Source organism: Artemia sp. Qi Xiang Cuo, chromosome 4 (genome assembly GCF_049724085.1).
Source record: "Artemia sp. Qi Xiang Cuo chromosome 4, ASM4972408v1, whole genome shotgun sequence".
Classification (NCBI taxonomy): domain Eukaryota; kingdom Metazoa; phylum Arthropoda; class Branchiopoda; order Anostraca; family Artemiidae; genus Artemia; species Artemia sp. Qi Xiang Cuo.
Window position 1 is genome coordinate 17107714 of NC_142797.1, and position 20924 is coordinate 17128637.

The following is a 20924-nucleotide window of genomic DNA, read 5'->3' on the forward strand; positions in this document are numbered from 1 at the left end:
TGGTGACAATTTGACAAAAGGCTTGGTATTTTGCTTATTGATGCTTGGCTTTGTTAATGGGACTGTCAAGTTTTGCTATTATTGAGTTATTATAAAAAAAAATGTCATATGGTCTTCTAGATTGCGACAGGTTTGCGCGTGTTCGTTACACTTGCCTGTGTGTGCATGATATTTGGTATATTAGCATCATTTTTCATTATTCTGAAATGCCTCACGATCTTCTTAATTAGCAAGACAAAGTGCAAGTCTTTGATTTGGTTTGCGTGTATATCAACCTTGTTTATTGGACGATTTGAGACTGCAAAACAGTTTTTGGTGAGTTGACAGTTTGTCAAAACAAAAGGTTTTGTCACCATACCTTTTTAATGCTTGTTTATACCCTGTGCTTTCTCGTATTTTTCCGTCGTGTTTTACGGGTCTAACTAATTTATCTCACATTGCTTATGCAGATGATTTATTACTTATTAGCCGTTCAAAATTCACCATAGCTAAGTCTACCCAGTTTGTTTCGAAGCTTTTGGAAAAAATTGGCCTCGTGCTTAATGCTGAAAAATGTGAGTATCTAGTTTTCAATGCTAAAAACCCAAGTAGTGATTTGAGTTGTAGTTCTTTTTCAGTTAGGTGCTAAACTTAATGTTCATACTCATGCGTCAGTACACTACCCTGCACAAAACATGTCAAAGTCATTTGTATACAGACACAAAGTAAACAAACAGTTTAATCAATTATGTTCAATGTAAGATTCCAAATCGCTTCCAAAAAGGTTTAACATTTATGTCATGTCCGTGTTGTCCGCATTGAAAACTAGATACTCACATTTTTCAGCATTAAGCACGAGGCCAATTTTTTCCAAAAGCTTCGAAACAAACTGGGTAGACTTAGCTATGGTGAATTTTGAACGGCTAATAAGTAATAAATCATCTGCATAAGCAATGTGAGATAAATTAGTTAGACCCGTAAAACACGACGGAAAAATACGAGAAAGCACAGGATTTAAACAAGCATTATAAAGATATGGTGACAAACCCCCCCCCCCTCCCCATCCCCCCCCTGCCTAAGTCCAGACCGAATAGGAATATTACCAATAAAGATCTCTCCTGACCGAAGTCGAACATATGAATTTGCATACCAAAAACGAAGGACACATCAGATGAATTCGGTCCAAGCTGGGTAAGAGAATACCATAGTTGGCTGTGAGAAACCGAGTCAAAAGCTTTTGAAATATCTAACGCACATAAATGCACTTCAGATCCGTCTTTTGTGCTTGAATTAAAAAAGAAGTAAGAATTTGACGCGCATGTTTGCATCCCATATTTGGTTTCAACCCAAATTGATTGGACACATAATCAACTTTTGGAAGAATTTCAGGAAGCTGGACATATTCAAAAACTTTGATCAGCGAACAGGCTACCGTAATAGGTCTATATGATGCGCAATTAGTCGGATCTTTCCAACGTTTAAGAATCGAAGTGACACTCCCGCACAAAAAAGAAACCAGGCACCAAAGACGTACATAGACAAATTTGAAATAATAACTGCAAATGATAAATCAATTCTTTCGAATCAATATGAAGGTGAAAAACACTAATACCATCAATATCACATGATTTAGATTTTAAATGCTTAAAACAACAAATCACGCGGTCAGTAGAAACGGGAAGCAAATGATCTTGGTAAATTCTCACAGGTTATACCTTAGAACAGAGGCTAGCAAACTGAGAGTAAACCACATAATTCATAATATGAAATATCTTATTATAATGATTAATCCAAGAGGCATTAGGGATCCGATCGGCATTAGGAGGTGAATCAAATTTCGCAAAATTAATCACTTGTTTCCACTGACTAGAGGTCGTCGGAAATTCCACGCCATTGGACCTTACTTCACGAAGATAACGTTTAAACTCCATCTTCGTTTTCTGTTTAATGTCAAAAGGGTAACCCCTTAAAGGGCGGCCACACGCTACTCAAATTCTGAGCCGCAGTTTTGCACGATTTTTCACAATTTTTAAATCAGGGTCAGATTTCCATATTGAACCTCTAGTCTTAAGCTTAAAACGACAAAGTGGGACAGCCACTTCTTCAGTTTTTTTTCAGGCAGGAAACAATCTGGCTGTAATATATATTGAACTGAACTCGAACTTGTGGGGATATAACACTGGTACAGAGTAAATTAAATGGAACTTAATCGTAGACAAAAGATAAGCAAAGATTGATAAGTATTGAGACCAGTCCGTTTTATCCCAGTCTCTTTTGGTTATTCACTTTTTTTAGTTAGTATATATGTTCTGTTCAGTCCAAGTCGTATTAATGGTGACAGTGACTGAAAGGGGCAGATAGTTATAATTACGTTCATTCTGATTAATTTGAATATCACAAAGGGAAACGCCAGAAAAAACAACACAGTGATCAATATCAGACAATGAATCGCTACTATGTATGTATGAATGGGAAGCATCTTTATCCAAAACCCTATAGCCATTAGGTAGCGAATCCAAAAATAAATCAGTCCGTGTTGAGGTAGAGTTTATATCACAGTTCATATTGCCTAACAGGATCCAATCCAATCCATTACTCTCAACACTAACAAGAAGGGTCTTTGGCGATGCTCATGCTTTAGTATACTTTGTTAGTGAGGAAAAGGATCTTTGGTCGCAACGGAGGTATACATTAGTAAGAACTAGGTTAGCAAAACGGATTGCAATGAAATAATCCCATTCACGATAACACACAGGGGATAGCGGGACTAGTTAATGTTTTAACAGGCAGGCCAGCCCGCCTGAAGGTCTGCTGGAAGTTTTTCGGGCACTTCTAGCGAAAACCAAGTGTTCTTTACTCCTACGAAGGGAGTTCAAACTCACCAAAGGCAGGAGATGTTCTTGTAGAAACAAAATGTCGAAATTAGATAGTTTCTGGTTTAAAGAATCATCCTTATCCGTCATTCCGTTAATGTTGAATGAGCATATAGAAAATTCGATTTTAATAGCCATTTTCTTAGCTGACTAGAACGTTTAGCTACAGCATTACGAAGGATTCGGCATTTTAGAGAAAATGAAACATGATTGACATAACAACTAGTAAATTTAGAGGTAGCCTGGCATGGGTAATCCCGCGACGATTCCTGCTCTTCTGCACAGTGGGAGCAACGCTTAGGGTTATTACAAGAGGCCCTCAGGTGATTAGGCGATTGACAATTATAACAGCACGTCGGTGGACGCTGGAACTCATGAACACGGATGGATTTTCGAAAAACACTTTAGCAGCAAAAGAATTGCCCATTGGTTTTGCATCCTTAATATTGCCACAGTCAATTAGCATGCCCATGTCAAAGGAATTTGATAAACCTTTCATAATACCGATATATTTTGATTCATTTACTTTGACGTCACAGTTGCTCATTACAGAGAGAACAGAATCGCAAAAATCCTTAGCAGCAGTCTGATCAATCCGCACCACCAATTTATCGTCGGACGGCTTTATGCTATGAATGCATTCATGACCAGGTATAAGGTTAATCAATTCACGGCGTTTGCAGGATTATTAAGGTGAGATGGAACTTTTGAAATGCTAATAATGGCATGCTTATCAGTGATTGGCTGGGGCCTGGGGTCACTAAGAGGAGAGAAATTTAGATCATAATTCATAAGACACAATTTTCTCACGGATTTGCTTGAGTTCGGATTCAATGTTTAGAAGCCTGGATGCAAGGCTTGAATATGCAACGGCTGGAATGACAGGAACCTCGGTAGGCAAAATAATCACGTAAGTAGGCAAAATAAAATCATGAGACTCGCATTTCTGAAAGGTCTCAATTATATCCTTTATGTGACGGTAATTAGCTACATCACCTTGCCGTCGAGGCACACGTTCGCCCACGAACACTCGAGCAGTTTTAGCTATCATAATAGACTTGTCATCAAAAACATCAGCCGCATATTTGGCAATAATTTCATTATCCACTCCTTCATGAAAATTTTACTGAGCAAAGTTTAGCAGCGCAGAATGCACAAGCTCCATCATAATCATGAATATATTGAATATATACCACATTCATCCATTTAAGTAATAAAAAAGTTCAAGTATAAACTAGTTAGATTTTATTACTACCCATCTCTATTCAGTTATTGCATAAATATTCACCCACAATTTACTGTCCCAAGGGAATTTGAAATAGCCTGCAAAACGGTAATCCGCTTATAAAAATAAATCTAAAATGAAAGTCCAGGAAATTTCACAGCTTGAGTAAAGTTATATCCGAAAAAACTATGGTGTTAACACAACGAAGTCTGATCCAGTCTGAATACCAATTATACAAACTCTGTCGAGAAAATCCAAATTATTTTTGCCGCCAAAAAGCTGTCTATTTATAAATTCGAAGAATAGATTATATCAAATTAAGCTTTACTAATAGAAGAAAAAATAACAAACAAAACTTCTAAAATAACTGAACGAATGGAAGATATTACGCCCCTAAAGAAATATCTGTTTAGATTGTGTCTTTAAAGGTATCGTAATATGTCAACCAATTACATTACATCTTATATTTTATTATATAAAATATATGATATAGTATATTTTTATTTATAATTTTGATGTTGTTTCCAAAGTTTGTTATATTTTTATTTTGTATTTTTATTTAGGATTTTGATAATTTTTCTAAATTCTGTTTCCAAATATTTAAATTCTACCGAGAAAAAGCCTCAATTTGTTTTTACTGTAAAAATGCTATGCATTTATAAATTCGGATAATAGACTATATCCCGAGGCGGTTTTAGGGGGAGGGGCACTTGCCCCGGGTGCAGAAATTAAGGGGCGCAAAATTTCAAATAAAAAATCTATTATAATCATTTGTAATTTTAGAAATTTTATTTTTATTAAAATAAAGAAGAGGGGGAGTTAATAAATGAAAATAATCACTAGATTATTAATTAATTAATGAAAAAATAATTAGATATTAATAATTAGAATAATTGATAATAATTAAATAATGTTATTAATGAATGAAAACTTTGTTAAATTTTGGCCTGATAATTTTGCGGGAAACAAGTAGAGGGGCCGCTACCAAACAACCGCATGATTGAAGACATCACGCCACTGAAGAAATGTCTATATTTGCTTTCAGGTTTAAAGGTATTATAATGAACCAACTGATTATAGTCTATCTTTCTTTTTCGTTCTTTGGGTTAATTTGCTTTTGAATTCATCTTCACTAGGCTATAGTAACCTTGTTATATCGTTATTAAACGCTGTTAACTATGCGAATTGAGAGAACAAAAGGTACTGTAAAAAAGAAAAAGGTGTAAGTGATAAAAGAAAAGAAAAAAAAATTAATTATGACCGTAATTTTTTTTTTTGTTTTTTTTTTTGCTCAGACAGAGAATAACCCGCCCAACCTATTTACTATTGGTTTTGTAAATCTGTTTTTCTGGCCCGATCTGCTAATAATTACAAGTGGCGATTGTCAATTCCATTTTAGTAAATTAGTTTCTTCATCAGAGGTAACTTAGATGACTTCATGTTGACATGGGTCTATAGATGTCCTTTAACATCTTGGTTATCTTTCCTGTATCTGCTCTTTCTTTGGTAAGACCTGCAGTAGGCAGGCCGTATGAAATTTTCCTCTGGAAGGATAAAGACTGTATGTCTAGAATAGCTGATTGCCTATTTCAAGGTGGTAAAGGAAGGGCTGTTTGCCTCATATTAATATTTCTAGGGTGGAGCTAAAAATAACCCAAAATATTTGGGGGTTTCATGGGAGGTGACCAGAGTAGAAGGTTTCTACAGGTTGGGATGGACTTCTGTTTCTAAGTACCGTTTAATTTAGCTTATTTTGTCATATGTGTGCTAAATCAGTTCAGCTTAATTCCGGTGACATTAATAAATCCGAATGTGACGAACCTACTATATATACATTTTTACATTTAGAGGTTTGAATATTTGTTATTTGTCCTGTATTAATATGCAACTTTTTTTCCTTTTTTTTTTCTTTGTGTCGATTTTCAGTCTTTTTGTTTAATATTTGTATTATCTTATCGTAAATATTTTGTACAAAATGTTTCGTTTTATTACACATCTTATTATTATAGTCCATGAGCCGAAAGAAAGGACAAAATCTATCCCTACCTCTTCGGAACCACTCACTAAAACGGCCAAAAAGAAGTTGAAGAAAGCGAAGAAAGAAGAGCAAAAACAGCTTGAGCCGACCCCAGAAACACGTCAATTCCCACATGCTCCTCCCCAAATGCCGCCACAGTATCCTCAATACCCGCCCTTTCAGCCGCAGATGATGCCTATTTTCCCAATGCAGCAGCCACCGCTTCAGCCCATCATTCAAAAGCCACAGCCAGTACCGGTGCAAAAACCAAAAACAACGCCATTTTCACGGCCTAAAATTCAAACGGCACCGCTGGATGATGATGAAGACTTTGACATTAAGTCTTTGAAGCTTCCTCCTGGAATCACAGTTACTAGAGTGCTGGTAAGAGCCGCATCTTTTATTATTATAGCCAAAATATTACAGGGGGAGGGGGCAATGGAATTTACTGACCGGCTGGTCAGTTCTACTGGCTGATTTAGGTCATTTTGCTTTTAAATGTCAAAACTATGAAATCACAGTTACTGGAGTGCTGTTTAGAGATCCCTCTTTTATTCGTGTTTCTGCACGATGAAATATTTAGAAATATATAAATACCTAGAAATATTTGAGCTAATTCCATTGAATCTGAAATTTTTCCAGATAAACCTGGATAAGATCAATCAAACAGTTCGTGGTAACGAACTGTAAGTAAGGAGCGACCCGGCTCAATGATAACCGAAATTCTAAAAAACGGAATTTTGATACCAATAGATACATCAAAAGAATCAGATTTTGATTCTGATTTCAAACATACAAGTTTCATCAAGTTTGATCTTACCTGTCAAAAGCTACGCGCCTGGGAAAATTTGGCTGATTTTCGACAAAAGGGGGAAAGACCCCCTAAAAGTTATAGAACCTTAATGAAAATCACACCATCATATTCAGCGTATCAGAGAACCCTACTGTAGAGGTTTCAAGCTCCTATCTACAAAGATACAAAGATTTTTTTTTTTTTTCCAGGGGTGACCGTATCGACCCAGTGGTCCTAGAATATCGTGGGAGGGCTCATTGGGACGGAAATTAAAAGTTCTAGTGCCCTTTTTAAGTGACCAAAAAAAATGGAGGGCAACTAGGCCCCCTCCCACGCTCATTTTTTTCCCAAAGTCACCCGATCAAAATCTTGAGATAGCCATTTTATTCAACATGGTCGAAAATATTATAACTATGTCTTTTAGGATGACTTAATCCCTCGAAGCCCCCAGGGGGAGGGCTGAGAGTTATGAACTTTACCCAATGTTAACATATAGTATTGGTTATTGGGAAGTATACAGACGTTTTCAGGGAGAATTTTTTCTGGTATTGGGGGGTGGGGGTGGGTCGGGGGTTATATGGGAGGATCTTTTCATGAAGGAGGGTTTCATGGGGGGAGCGACATTGCTATGAAGGGGGCGCCAGATTTCCCATCATTATTTTTTTTTTTTAATCAGAAATTAAATAAATAAAAAAACAAGTTTTTCAACTGAAAGTAAGGAGCAACATCAAAACTTAAAACGGACAGAAAAATATTAGCTAAATGACTGGGTTCACCTTCTAGTCAATGCCTTGCTCTTTAAGCCAAAGATTTTTTAGTACTTTCATAAGAGCTATTTGTTCTAATTAACGGCTATTGTGATTAAGTGGTCATTTTTAAAGAATTGGAACAAAATTCGAACTTCAGCGTAAAGAGCGAGGTATTGACTAGGGGGTACACCCCCTAATACCCGTATTAAAAATTTATAAATATAGAAGTTCATTACGTAAGTTAATTCGTAAGTTACGTATATTTGTTACTAATAAAAACGTTCGTAAATAAAACTCAACAAGTTTCGAGAAAGCCATTTAACCAAATAAAAGTAAAATTAATATTCAAATTTTGTTTTAATTATTCATGCACGGTGAGCCAAAATCAAAACCTGCACTAATTAAAAAAACGTTCACAAATTAAATAAAAAAAAAAAATTTTTTTTTAACTGGAAGTAAGGAACGACGTTAAAACTTAAAACGAACAAAAAGTATTCCGTATATGAAAGGGGCTGTCCCCTCCTCAACACCTTGCTCTTTACGCTAAAGTTTGACTATCTCACAACTCTATTTTTTTTTAACAATAAAATTTTGTTTTAATTGTAAATTTTTTTCATTAACTTTAACGAAAATCACACCATCAGATTCAGCTTATCAACGAACATTATAAAAGAAGCTTCAAACTCCTATCTGCAAAAATGTGGAATTTTGCATTTTTAATTAACTTTAACGAAAATTACACCATCTCATTCAGCTTATCAGAGAACCCTATTAAAGAAGTTTCACGCTTCTATCTGCAAAAATTTGGAAATTTGCATTTTTTGCTCGAAGAAAGATCACGATGCGTGCCCTCCAGAAAATGGATGGCAATTAGGCCCCTTTCAATATTCTTTAGTTTCCCCAAGTTATCTGATCAAAACTTTTAGACGGCTATTTTGTTCAACATTAGCGACAGCTCTATTACTAAATTTTTTAAGGTGATTTAGTCACCCACGACTTCCAGAGCACGTGTGGTTAGTTATGAACTTTGCCAATTGTTTACATATTGTATTGGTTATTGGGAAGTATACAGACATTTTCAGGAAGGATTTTTTTCTGGTGGGGGGGCTGGAGGAGGGGGTTACTCGGGAGAATCTTTCCATGGAGGATGTTTCTTTGGTGTAAGGGACATTTCTATGAAGGGTGCGCCGGATTTCCTAGCATTATTTAAAAAACGATCAGAGATTAAATAAAATAAAAAAAAAGTTTTTCCAACTGAAACTAAAGAGCAACATTAAAACCTGAAATAAAGAGAAAATATTAAATATATGAGGGGGCTCTGCCCCAATTCAATACCTCGCTCTTCACGCTACAGTTTTTTCTAGTGCTTTCAAAAGAGCTATTTATTCTAATTAAACGGCCTTTGTGATTCAGGGGTTTGTGAATAAATTTTTTTTAACTTTTAACATAAAGAGCGTGGTATTGACTCAGGGGAGAACCCCCTCATATACGTAATAACATATACGTAATAAAAAAGACAATAAAAAAAACAAGCGATACGGCTCAATAGCAATCGAAACTTTTAGAAAAGGAATTTTGATGTCAATAAATGTATCAAAAGAATGGGCTTTTAATGCTGATTCTAAATATATAAATTCTATTAAGTTTAGTATTACTCATCAACGGCTAAGAGCCTGAGAAAATTTACCTGAATTTTTAAAGAGGGGGGAAACACCCCCTACAAGTGAAAGAATTTTAATGAAAATCCCACTGTCAGATTCAGCGTATCACAAAACCCTATTACATAGGTTTCAAGCTCATATCTGCAACTATATCTGCAACGTATTTTTTGCCAGAAGAAAAATATACGAATATAGAAGTTCGTTATGTAAGTTAATGTGTAAATTTCGTCAGAACCAAATTTAGAGACAGCCATTTAGCAAAAGAAGAGTAAAATTTTTATGCCAATTTCGTTTACTTATTCAATGACGGTGAGCCAAAATAAAAGCTGCATTAAATAAAAAACGATCAGAAATTAAATAAAAAAAAAACAAGTTTTTTAAACTGAAAAGTAAGGAGCGACATTAAAACTTAAAACGAACAGAAATTATTCCGTATATGAAAGGAGCTGTCCCCTCCTCAACGCCTCGCTATTTACGCTAAAGTTTGACTCTGTCTCACAACTTTGTTTTTTAAAACAATAAAAATGCTGATTCTAAATATTAAAAAAAAAAAAGTCTAAAAGTAAGGAGCGACCCGGCTCAATGGTAACCGAAACTCTAAAAAACGGAAAACTTTTCATGAAGGAAATTTTCATGGGAGAAGGGACATTGCTATGAAGGGGGCGCCGGATTTCCCATCATTATTTTAAAAAAAAATCAGAAATTAAATATAAAAAAAACAAGTTTTTCAACTGAAAGTAAGGAGCAACATCAAAACTTAAAACGAACAAAAGAATATTAGCTATATGATTGGGTACACCTTCTAGTCAATGCCTCGCTCTTTAAGCCAAAGATTTTTTAGTACTTTCATAAAAGCTATTTATTTTAATTAAAGGCCTTTGTGATTAAGGGGTCATTTTTAAAGAATTGGAACCAAATTTTGTTTACTTATTCAATGACGGTGAACCACAATAAAAGCTGCATTAACTAAAAAACGATCAGAAATTAAATAAACAAAACAAGTTTTTTTAACTGAGAGTAAGGAGCAACATTAAAACTTAAACCTCCCAGAATTTAGCCCGTTTGTGAAAGACATGGCCCTCTGCTTACCGCCTCGTTCTTTACGCTACAGTTCGACTCTTTCCATAACCTCTATTTCTTAAAACGATAAAAAGCTTTAACTTGAAGAGCAAGGCATTGAGGAGGGGACAGCCCCTTTCATATACGGAATAATTTCTGTTCATTTTAAGTTTTAATGTCGCTCCTTACTTTCAGTTTAAAAAACTTGTTTTTTTTTTATTTAATTTTAAAAACAAAACGACTCCTGCAAGTAAACAAAATTGCTGAATTCGTACTTATGTAACGAGTAACAGTGAACAAGTAACTAACACATGAAGAAGCGACGGATTAGAGCAAAAGGAAAATTAGGAAAAAGACTTGTAGAAAAAAAGCATAAACCGAAAAAGGAGTAATTAAAAGGAAAAATGATATTCAGAATAGCAAAGGGGTAAAAACTGAAATCTCCATATGCTTCGTTACTTTTCTTGGGATCCTAGTAAGGGCGGAATTCGATCCTGCAACATGCTCTTCCGCCGATGATTTTGTTGCAGTGAAGACTAATTCCACAGCTGTATTTTCTGTTGATATGCCAAATGATTATAGAGATGAAGCTAACGATTGGAAACTCAAACATTGTTTGCGGGAAAACATTCCTTTTGCAATTAGAAGACGGAAAAGGTTTTGCCGCCATCATTAGGAATTCAACTTGCATTTAGGTAATGTTTAAGTAGAAATTTACAGCTCAAGATTTTGGATGTACTCAGTTATTGAACTGTCTTAGAAAAATCTAGTGAATAAACCGGAAGTTATTATTCTCTTCTGTATAAATATGTTAGTTTTAATTTTAACGCCTTAATATTTCTGCTGATGACGATCGCTGTATATGTGGTTGAAATATCTAGACTTTTTTTTTATCTGTTTTCACTGTCTAACATGGACTTATCCCCATTTGAATTTTTATTGTTTTTCTACTTAGTTTATTATTCCCTGTTTAAAAACGGATAATGAATCTTATTAATTTAATCTTCAGTGTCTTTTTTGTACCCCCCCCCCCAACCCCTGTGAAAATAAAATAATATGTACGTGTGTACTATGTAATATTTATGTAACATTTTAGGAGCGTTGTCCTTTGAAGTTTCAATGGCAAATTTTTCGAACCAGTTTCAAAGTTACACCCTTGTGTCTTGTGAAAAGACGATGAGCTCCTCATTAAATTCATGGTGTTGTTTTTTCCCCTGTGGCTCCTCCTTAAAGTCATGGTGTTGTCTTTTTCCCTGTGGCTCCTCCATAAAGTCATGGTGTTGTCTTTTCCCCTGTGGCTCCTCCTTAAAGTCATGGTGTTGTCTTTTTCCCTGTGTCTCCTCCTTAAATTCATGGTGTTGTCTTTTCCCCTGTGTCTCCTCATTAAAGTCATTGTGTTGTCTTTTTCCCTGTGTCTCCTCCTTAAATTCATGGTGTTGTCTTTTCCCCTGTGGCTCCTCCTTAAAGTCATTGTGTTGTCTTTTTCCCTGTGTCTCCTCCTTAAATTCATGGTGTTGTCTTTTCCCCTGTGGCTCCTCTTTAAAGTCATAGTGTTGTATTTTTCCCTGAGGCTCCTCCTTAAAGCCATGGTGTTGTCTTTTCCCCTGTGGCTCCTCCTTAAAGTCATGGTGTTGTCTTTTTCCCTGTGGCTCCTCCTTAAATTCACGGTGTTGTCTTTTCCCTTGTGGCTCCTCATTAAAGTCATGGTGTTGTCTTTTTCCCTGTGTCTCCTCCTTAAATTCATGGTGTTGTCTTTTCCCCTGTGGCTCCTCTTTAAAGTCATAGTGTTGTATTTTCCCCTGAGGCTTCTCCTTAAAGTCATGGTGTTGTCTTTTCCCCTGTGGCTCCTCCTTAAAGTCATGGTGTTGTCTTTTTCCCTGTGGCTCCTCCTTAAATTCATGGTGTTGTCTTTTCCCTTGTGGCTCCTCCTTAAAGTCATGGTGTTATCTGTTTCCCTGTGGCTCCTCCTTAAAGTCATGGTGGTGTCTTTTCCCCTGTGGCTAATAAGTATTTACTTTAACAAGATCCCTACTAAGCGCTGGTTTTTATAGCTATCTAGCATTGTCAAAATAAGAAAAGAGCCCTGAATAGATTAAATCTTCAATTTGTGGAAGGCTAAACCCTAACTACCAGTCGGAGCTAACGATCTAGTCTAAAGCTTTTTCTTCTAGCAATGAGAGAACGGTTGAGATTGCTAGGACACGTTTTGCTGTTGAAAGGTGATAGAATGCCAAAGATCGTTCTTTTTACCTTCCATCTAGGGCCAAACAAAAGAAGGTCGTCCCCAAAAGAGGTGGGAAGAGGTCGTAAAAAAGTATTTAAAGGAAATTGGGACTCTTGGGTGGATGTAAAGGGTGAAGCTCGGAATAGGTTTGAGAGGAGGAGGAACGTGCGTAGATTGTTGTCCTCAGGTGGCTCGGTACTGCAGTGAGTTGTTAGTAGTAGTAGTAGTAGTTTTAAAGAGTGTACACGTGCAAATGATGACCTGGCTTTTTCATTTGATTCTTTTAATTTTTCGTTAATTTCTTTTTGTTCAGGACAGGTATAGTTCAGAAGACATTCATCAAAATTGACTCGACCTAGAATTCATACAGAATGAGTTAGATTTTACTCCGAAATATTCGATAATAAAGTTCTGGATCATTTGTGAAAGTTATATGGATTTACGTTCTTTTGTTTGGCTTTCTAAAAATGAATTAAAGCTATATCTAATTTATAATTATTAATTAATATAAAGTCATGGACGCCGATGCTGGCGTTTTTTTAATATTAAGGTTAATATTTGATTTCGAAGGTAGGCTGTGAACAAGTTTATAGGACAATATTTAAAGTAAGATTCAATAAGGGGATGATAAAGAATTTTAAATATGGAAGCACGTGCTCGAAATGGGCATTATCCTAGAAATTAATCTTAATTCATAAACTAGCATAAAATTCGCCTGTGTTGAATAAATGCAGTCGTTTTTGGCTTTAAAAAAAGTACGTCTGCCCACCCACTAAGGGGAAATTGTTACAATTTATAATTAAAACGTGATGCAAGCTATTTATTTTCAGTTACATCTTAAAGCAACACTCTTGACTATATTTGTAGAGCACTACCTTATCAAGTACCTTATCAAGTGGAGCACTTTTGATTACTCGGTTTGAACACCCCTCCCCCTCTCTTTGAAATTTTTGTCCGACTCGTCAAAAAATAAAGTACATATAAACAATTTTTTGGTTTAACAATCTAACTATGGGTATGCATAATATAATTTCTAAGAAGGTTTTGCAATACCATGCAGGGTAGGAGAGGGCATATCGCCCTCCAAGAATTGAAAATTTTCTTTTTTGGTATTTTCATTGGAAAAAAATGAACAAAACAGCAAAATCATCCTCCCTCCTATCCCGATTTTACTTTTGCTTTACATAGAACAGGTTTAACAATTTTATAACAATAAACAATTTTAAACAACACACTCTGGACTATATTTGGACATAGTCCATATCAAATAGAGCACTTTTGATTACAATGCATTAGCTTGTAACCCTATTTATGATATGTTGCCACCTAAGCCGTCAGCTATTTTGATTTGTTGTGAAGGCGGTAGTGGTGGAAACAGCCCTTTCTTTTTTTGTCTTGGTGTCAACCGGCCTATTGCGCATCTAACCGTCTTAGCAAGGCTTTGGTCCTTTTTTGCTTGTGAATCAAAGAATAAACACTCAGTGTTGCCTAAAAAGCTCAGAAAATGTATCTCTCTTGAATTCGCTAATCTTCAGATGAGCTACCCTATTTTTCTTTGCCGGTCTTGTCATGGATTTCTCGCCATTTTTTTTTCTTCTTCTTCTTCTTATGTGTCTTCTTGGTCATATGAATTAGTCTCCCTTATAAATTTATACGTTTTATAAAACCAGTAAAAGGCTTAATGAAAGTCAATTATTATTTGGCCCAGATAATTGAAAAATGTGTGTAAATATTCGAACAGACGATAATAGCAAATTGTCTATTAGTCATAGGTTGCTTACTGAGGGTAGGAACTCATAGATATAAGAAATGGGGTGCTCATTCACCCCCTCTCTTCTCCTTGTCAAAACAGTGGTGCTGGGCTCTCAGCACCCCTGTCTCAATTTCAACGGGGACTGTGGTAAAAAAAATAAATTCAGTGCATCTTCCTTTTTTTACCTTTTTTCTTTTTATAATTTCATAAGAAGTCACTCGTTTAAAGTAATGAAAGCATTCGTTAAGTTTAAAAGTTTTGATCTATTGTTTCAAGGTAAAAATGTTTGTATGTAAACGTTTCAATCCTCGCTATCTAAAATTAGCATCTTGTCCTTTCCCCTTGTTCTTTTTATTCACTGCCTTCTATGGCATTTACTTTCTGATTTGCGACTTATTTATTTTTAGCATCAGGAAAATCAACGTGATCCAATTTTTCCTCAAGTTAGCCAAATTCAGAAGCCATCAGCTGTCGTACAGCCTAGTCCTCAGCCAAACGTGATTGTTGTTGATACGAGTGAGATGACCAAAAATGATCAGCAAGGTAATTCTTTATTGCTTCTTCATACTGAAAAATATGCCCTTTCCTCCCATGAGTCGTGTATAACTCCAGACTTTCTTGCTTTCACTCACACACTATTGTTTTACTAGGCCTATATTGTTTTAAAAAATCTCAGGCCTTTTCCTTCATGAGTCATGTACATCCCAACCCACTCAGACTTTCTTCTTTTTTTTTTACTATTATTTAAGTTTTTTCATCTGAAAATAAGGAGCAATATTAAAAATTAAAATGAACTGAAATCATTACGTAAATGAGGAGATTTGTCCCCTCCTCAGTACCTCGCTCTTTACGCTAAAGTTTGACTTTTAGTTCAAATCATTCAAGAATGCTCCTGAAACACAAGGGCTGTTTAATTAGAATAGTAAGCTGTTTCAAGTGCCGGGGAATTTGGCTCCCCCTCCATGGAAAGATCCTTCCACGTACCCCCCCCCCTCCCGCCCACCCGAAAAATGTCTGTATACTTCCCAATAACCAATTTTATATGTAAACAGTGGGCAAAGATCATATCTTGCAGCACTTCACCGGGGGACTGTGGGGGGTTAAGCCATCTCCAAAGACATTTATTAGATCTTCGATTGAAAAACTTTGGGGGGAAAAGGGGCGTTTGAGGGGGATTAGCTGCCCTCCAATATTTTTGGTGTCTAATAAAGGACACTAGAACTCTTTATTTCCGATCAAATGAGCCCTCTCTTGATCTTCTATCGTCACTGGCTCGATACAATCACCCCTGAAAACAAAACAAATTAACGCGCATCTGTCATCTTTGTTGTAAATTCTACATTTTTATTGTATGAGTTTGAAACCTCTACAGTAGGGTTCTCGGATATGCTAAATCTGATGGTGTGATTTTCATTAGGACCACTTGATGTTTTGGAGGTGTTTCCCTCCTTTTTCAAAAATTGGGCAAGTATTCTCAGAATCGTAACTTTTAATTGGTAACATTAAACTTGGTGAATCTTATATATTTTAAATAAGTACCAAAATTGGATACTTTTGATGTATCTGTTGTATTGAAGACTGTTTCTTAAAATTTCAGTTACTATTGAGCCGCATTGCTCCGAACTTACCACGTACGTTACCAAGAACTGTTTCATTATTTTAAAAATCTAAGCCCTTTCCCTTCATGAGTCATGTACATCCCAATTTTCAGTCACCACTCTGTATTTCTTATTTTTTGTTTATTATTTACTATTATTGTATGCCTTTAGATGCTAATTTTTTCGACTCTTATTTTTCTTTTCTTTTTTTATATATTTTAACACCAACAAACATCCAACACCAACATCAGCAAAATTCTTAATTTTGCCGATACATCCTTCGATTTATTATTCCCTCACAAATATATTTTAATCATTACTTTTCAATCTCATTTAAATCTGTTTTTGGATACGAATGTTGATTGGTTCTTTTGAAAAAAAATGGCTTCGTATATCCTATTCGTTAATCATATTATATATTTTATTTGTTTTCTTATTTTTATGGTCTTAGCCAAAGAGTATGTGAACTTCTAAGAGCAAAAAATGGCAACAAATTTCAAAAAGAAAAATCATTAACGCCATCTTGCTTTTGGTGATTTTTTTTTCTTTTATTTGCCTTAAACTGCTGCATCCATATATTTTCAAATATTTTAGTTATAGGGAAAAGTAAAGAACCAGAATTATATCGCTAGTAGGCCTACCAGCTTAAATTCTACAAGCCTGCTTAATCTTCCTAAATTCTGCACAATCTACCCTAGACCTACTCTAGCAGATTGGGTTTTGACTTAAAATAGTTTTTGAGAATAATCAAAAGCTGATTAATTATTGCTTACAAAGAAGTTTCAGCTGTAATTCTATTACATTGCGAAATTAAATATATAATTATATATAATTTTTTATAATTATAAATTTCCTTTTTTTTAATGAAGTCGCCAGACGCTACACCATCAGTGGTGGTAGCAGTTTTTAATCTCTTTCTTCCCATAATAAATTGCCAAAAATCCAACTCTGACAAGTCTCCCATCCTGTTTGATTTGAAGTATCCTTAATTTGGAGGTTCCAGAAGGATATTTCCTATACCATTGACTAATACCAAAAAACGTTGGCTGTGGTTGTTACTTCAACTGAGTGCATATATATACGAGTCGCTCGTAGATTGAGTCGCTAGCATTTTATGCTTAGTTTACTTTTATATTCAACTGAGCTACTCCCTATTGGTTAAGCATTACACTACCATAAATATAAGATATTAGCTAATATTGATAATGTGTAATAAATAACTGTAAGCAAATTATCTATCACTAAGAATATTTACTTTGTTGCCTGCATTTGCATTTTTTTTTTTTTTTTTTTTTTTTTTTTTTTTTTTTTTTTTACTTGCTTGCTTGTCCATTTTGTGTAAATTAACTGGAACTTTTTATTTCAATTAAGCTACTCCGTATTAGTTAAGTGAAACACTACCATGAATTTAGATTGTAGGCTAATATGAATATTAAAGAAAAAAAAAATCTACCTTTCAGGATATTTACTTTACTAAAAAATGTTTTTTAAATTGTTATATTTACTAAAAAAAAATGTTTATTTGTTTGTTGTTTTTTTTTCTTTTTGTCAAACTTATTTGTATGGATAATTGGAAACTATGTAAGATTCCCCCCCCCCCCTCCACTTCAAAGAACAAATTTCTGGTCACTCTGCTCAACACAACACTAAAGCCCAAACGTAACCATTAATAAAGGCCCCACAAGATGATTGTCACAGTATAATCCAGTGGTGCATTTTCGTCAAAATGCTGAGGAGGGTGGGGGGGCAAAGTTGGTGCCAATTTTCCCAAATCAAGTGAAAATGACAATGCAAACTGAAGAATGAGCCATATAGTTACTAAAAAATTACTTTAGTGTAGTTACTAAAGGTAAATACATACTAAAGAAAACTGACCCGTTTCTGTGGGTGCTTGAATTATGAAGGCTCATCTTAGTTTTGACAAGATCTTTGAAGAAACTAAGTTTCAGCTGGGGGGGGGGAGAGCAAACAGAAGTCTGGGAGGGGAAGTTTCCCCTCCCCTGCCCTATAGCAGATTACGCCCCTGCTACTATCATAACTCTCAGGTGGATCTAGATGTACTTAATCTGTCGTTAGTCTTCTGGATTTAATCCGTTTGGCAACTAACAAGTTTTATACTTAATGGTTTTATTATTTCATTGGCATCACTTATGTTTTTTTTTTTTTTTTTTTTTTTTTTTTTTTTTTTTTTTTTTTACAACATTTTTGTGGTTAAAGAAGCAATGATAATAATTGGCAAAACGTCGTTTAGTCAATTTGTTTGTTGTGTAAAATACAATTTTACAGCTGCTATTACTAGTAACATATTGCAGCCCCCAGGTCACCATAACTGCAGTTACCAGAGGCCAACCTATTTTATGTATGATGGTTTATTATTTTGTTAGCATCACTTACTTATGACTTTTTTTTCATTGACAATATTTTTGTGGCTAAAGAATTAACTACTAATACTAGTAACTCATTGCAGCTCCAGACCACCAGAGACCAACCTATTTGGCAGCTTTACCAATTGTATGCATGAGGGTTTTATTATTTTGTTAGCATCACTTACTTATGACTTTTTTTTTCTTTCTTTTTTTTTATTTATTGACAATATTTCTGTGGCTAAAGAAGTAAATATAGTACTAGTAACTCTTTGCAGCTCCAGACCACCAGAGGCCAACCTATTTGGTAGCTATACCAATTGTATGCATGGGGGTTTTATTATTTTGTTAGCACAACTAGCTTATGATTGTTTTTTTTTTTTTTTTTTTATTTATTGACAACATTTTTGTGGTTAAAGAAGTAATAATAAAAACTGGCGAAACGTCGTTTGGTCAATTTGCTTGTTGTGTAAAAAAGATACTTTTACTGCTGCTACTACTAGTTACTCATTGCAGCTCCAGGCCACCATAACTGCAGCTACTAAAGGCCAACCAATTTTATGCCAAAAATTTGGCATTTTAGCCAATTTTGTGCATGATGATTTTATTGTTTTGTTAGAATCGTTTACTTACGATTGTTTTTGGTTCATGTTCTTTGTTCTGTTTGTAATCCGGAACTTTGTGTATGGCAAAGGACAGCCAACTAAAAGCCAGGTTAGGTTGGCCAGATAGCCAGCTTTTGGTCTTGTACAAAAAAAAACAGTGTGAAGATTCGCTAAATCTGTATCCCTTTTAGGGCGTCAAAATGATGGAACCACTGCCGCTAGAAAGAAGAAGAAGAAGAAAAGTGGCAAGAAATCCTCTGACCAGCCAGGTGAAGAAACATGGGGTAGGTCAAACGCAGATTTGTAAATTCTCAATCATGACTCGTCTTTGAAACTCAAAGAAATCGAATTTGAAAGTTCGACCGTATTTATTTTCTAACTAAAACTATTTTATACGATTTTGTACTATGTTTTCAGTCGAAGATTAAAAGATTTTTGTCAAATATATTTGTTTCGATAGTTTTTTCCCCCCGAGTTAGTGTAAATTTTGGCCCTTGGGATTCTTGTCTGCGGCCAAAGGTATGTCTCTTTCAAATTACGATTCCTTTGACACGGCGAGTAAATAACTAACAAATTTAATATTATTAATATGTAATATTAAGTATGAAATGTTGAAACAGTTCTGTATTATAGATGGACAGAAAAAAAAAAGGTTTTTCTAGAGGGGCTCTCATACTTTGTTATAAATAAAATTATAAAAATAAAATTTTATGAAAATAAAAAGGCCATTTTTAGGCCTGAAATTTTTGCTCTTCTACGTTTTAGTGTGTTTAAAAAACAAATCTAAGACTACAGATCTTAGATAATGTTTAGAGAATTGGCCCCTCCCCTTACTTCCCCCTTTGTAGATACGGTCGTATACATTAGTTGCCAATCCAAGGAACACGTAAAGAAAATCACAATAAAAATAGATGTAGGCACGTCCATTTCTTATGAGATTGTGTGCCAGAACTTTTCCTGGGAAGAGAGAGGAGATTCATATCGAAAAAGTGTATTTTCTGTTAACAGTTTGTTGGGAGAGAATTAAGAGCTTAAACCGCTCAATCTCAAAGTTCAGTTTAAATGCATATCTAATTTACCAAAATATTATAGAATTTTGATATTCTAACTTCACCATTAGTTATAATTTTTCACTATGTTAATAATTTGGAGAATTTTTTCAAACTGTGAACTCTCATAAGGGAATGCCTAAATCATAAGTACTTCCATCAAATTTTGTGTGGGTATTTTTATGCACCATTTACGCCCCCCCCCCCCTCCCTTCTTTCCAATCGCTCAAAGGTTAACAGTTGTACAGGTCCGGATTTTACAACCTCTTCCCACCATATTTGATGACGTCCCGTCGTTGTCTGGCCGATTTAGATCAAGATAGTATTCGTTTCCAAAAATTTCTCAAGCTTTTGGACTAACGAGATTTCTCAAACTACAGATGAGGGACTAGGATTGGACAGGAAGTGGGGTGGGGGGGGGGGGTATTAGCATAACTGTGGCTGAGTAATATGGGCGAATTCAAGAAATAAGTAATTTCACTAATTGTGGTATACATATGTTTTTTATGGGCCTTACTTGCTAGCATTGTGTAAATGTAGTCTGGTCCATTAGGAGCAGAGTTTTGGTGTTGGACAGAGCAATGGTGTCAATTTATGGAAGGGGTATCTAGGAAGGGAAATTCACGGATTCAAATCTAAGAAGGAAATTTTTGTTGCTTTTTTCAATTCTTCCAACGAAAATACTAAATAAAAACCTTTTCAATGAAAATACAAGGGAAAGATATTCTTTTTTATCTAGGGAGTGGGGTAAAACAAAAATATTAGAGGGGAAATTCCCCTCCCCCTTTAATCTATGCCACTGGGACAGGGGATGTGAAAGTGATACAAGCGGAATCTTAAGCTGGTTTTTAAAAGAATAAGCGATTTCCATCCAACTATACCTTGGCATATCCAAAAACTGTCTGTGTTTCCTTAGTCTTAATCAAAGAAGTCGGCAACAAATCTACAGTTTTTTTTTAAGGAATTGTTTAAGCTG

At 35.2% G+C, this 20924-nt stretch overlaps 1 protein-coding gene across 3 annotated transcripts in view; it reads left to right on the plus strand.

Annotated features, from left to right (window-relative positions):
* The window catches only part of LOC148952827 (uncharacterized), a 135435-nt gene that overhangs the window by 106382 nt on the left and 8129 nt on the right, over nt 1-20924 (plus strand). For all 3 annotated transcript variants that reach the window (XM_089088116.1, XM_089088114.1, XM_089088115.1), the window contains exons 16-18: nt 6087-6478; nt 14741-14876; nt 19091-19183. In XM_089088116.1, coding sequence (XP_088944242.1) covers nt 6087-6478; nt 14741-14876; nt 19091-19183 — 621 coding nt within the window. The remainder of the gene's footprint in view (nt 1-6086; nt 6479-14740; nt 14877-19090; nt 19184-20924) is intronic.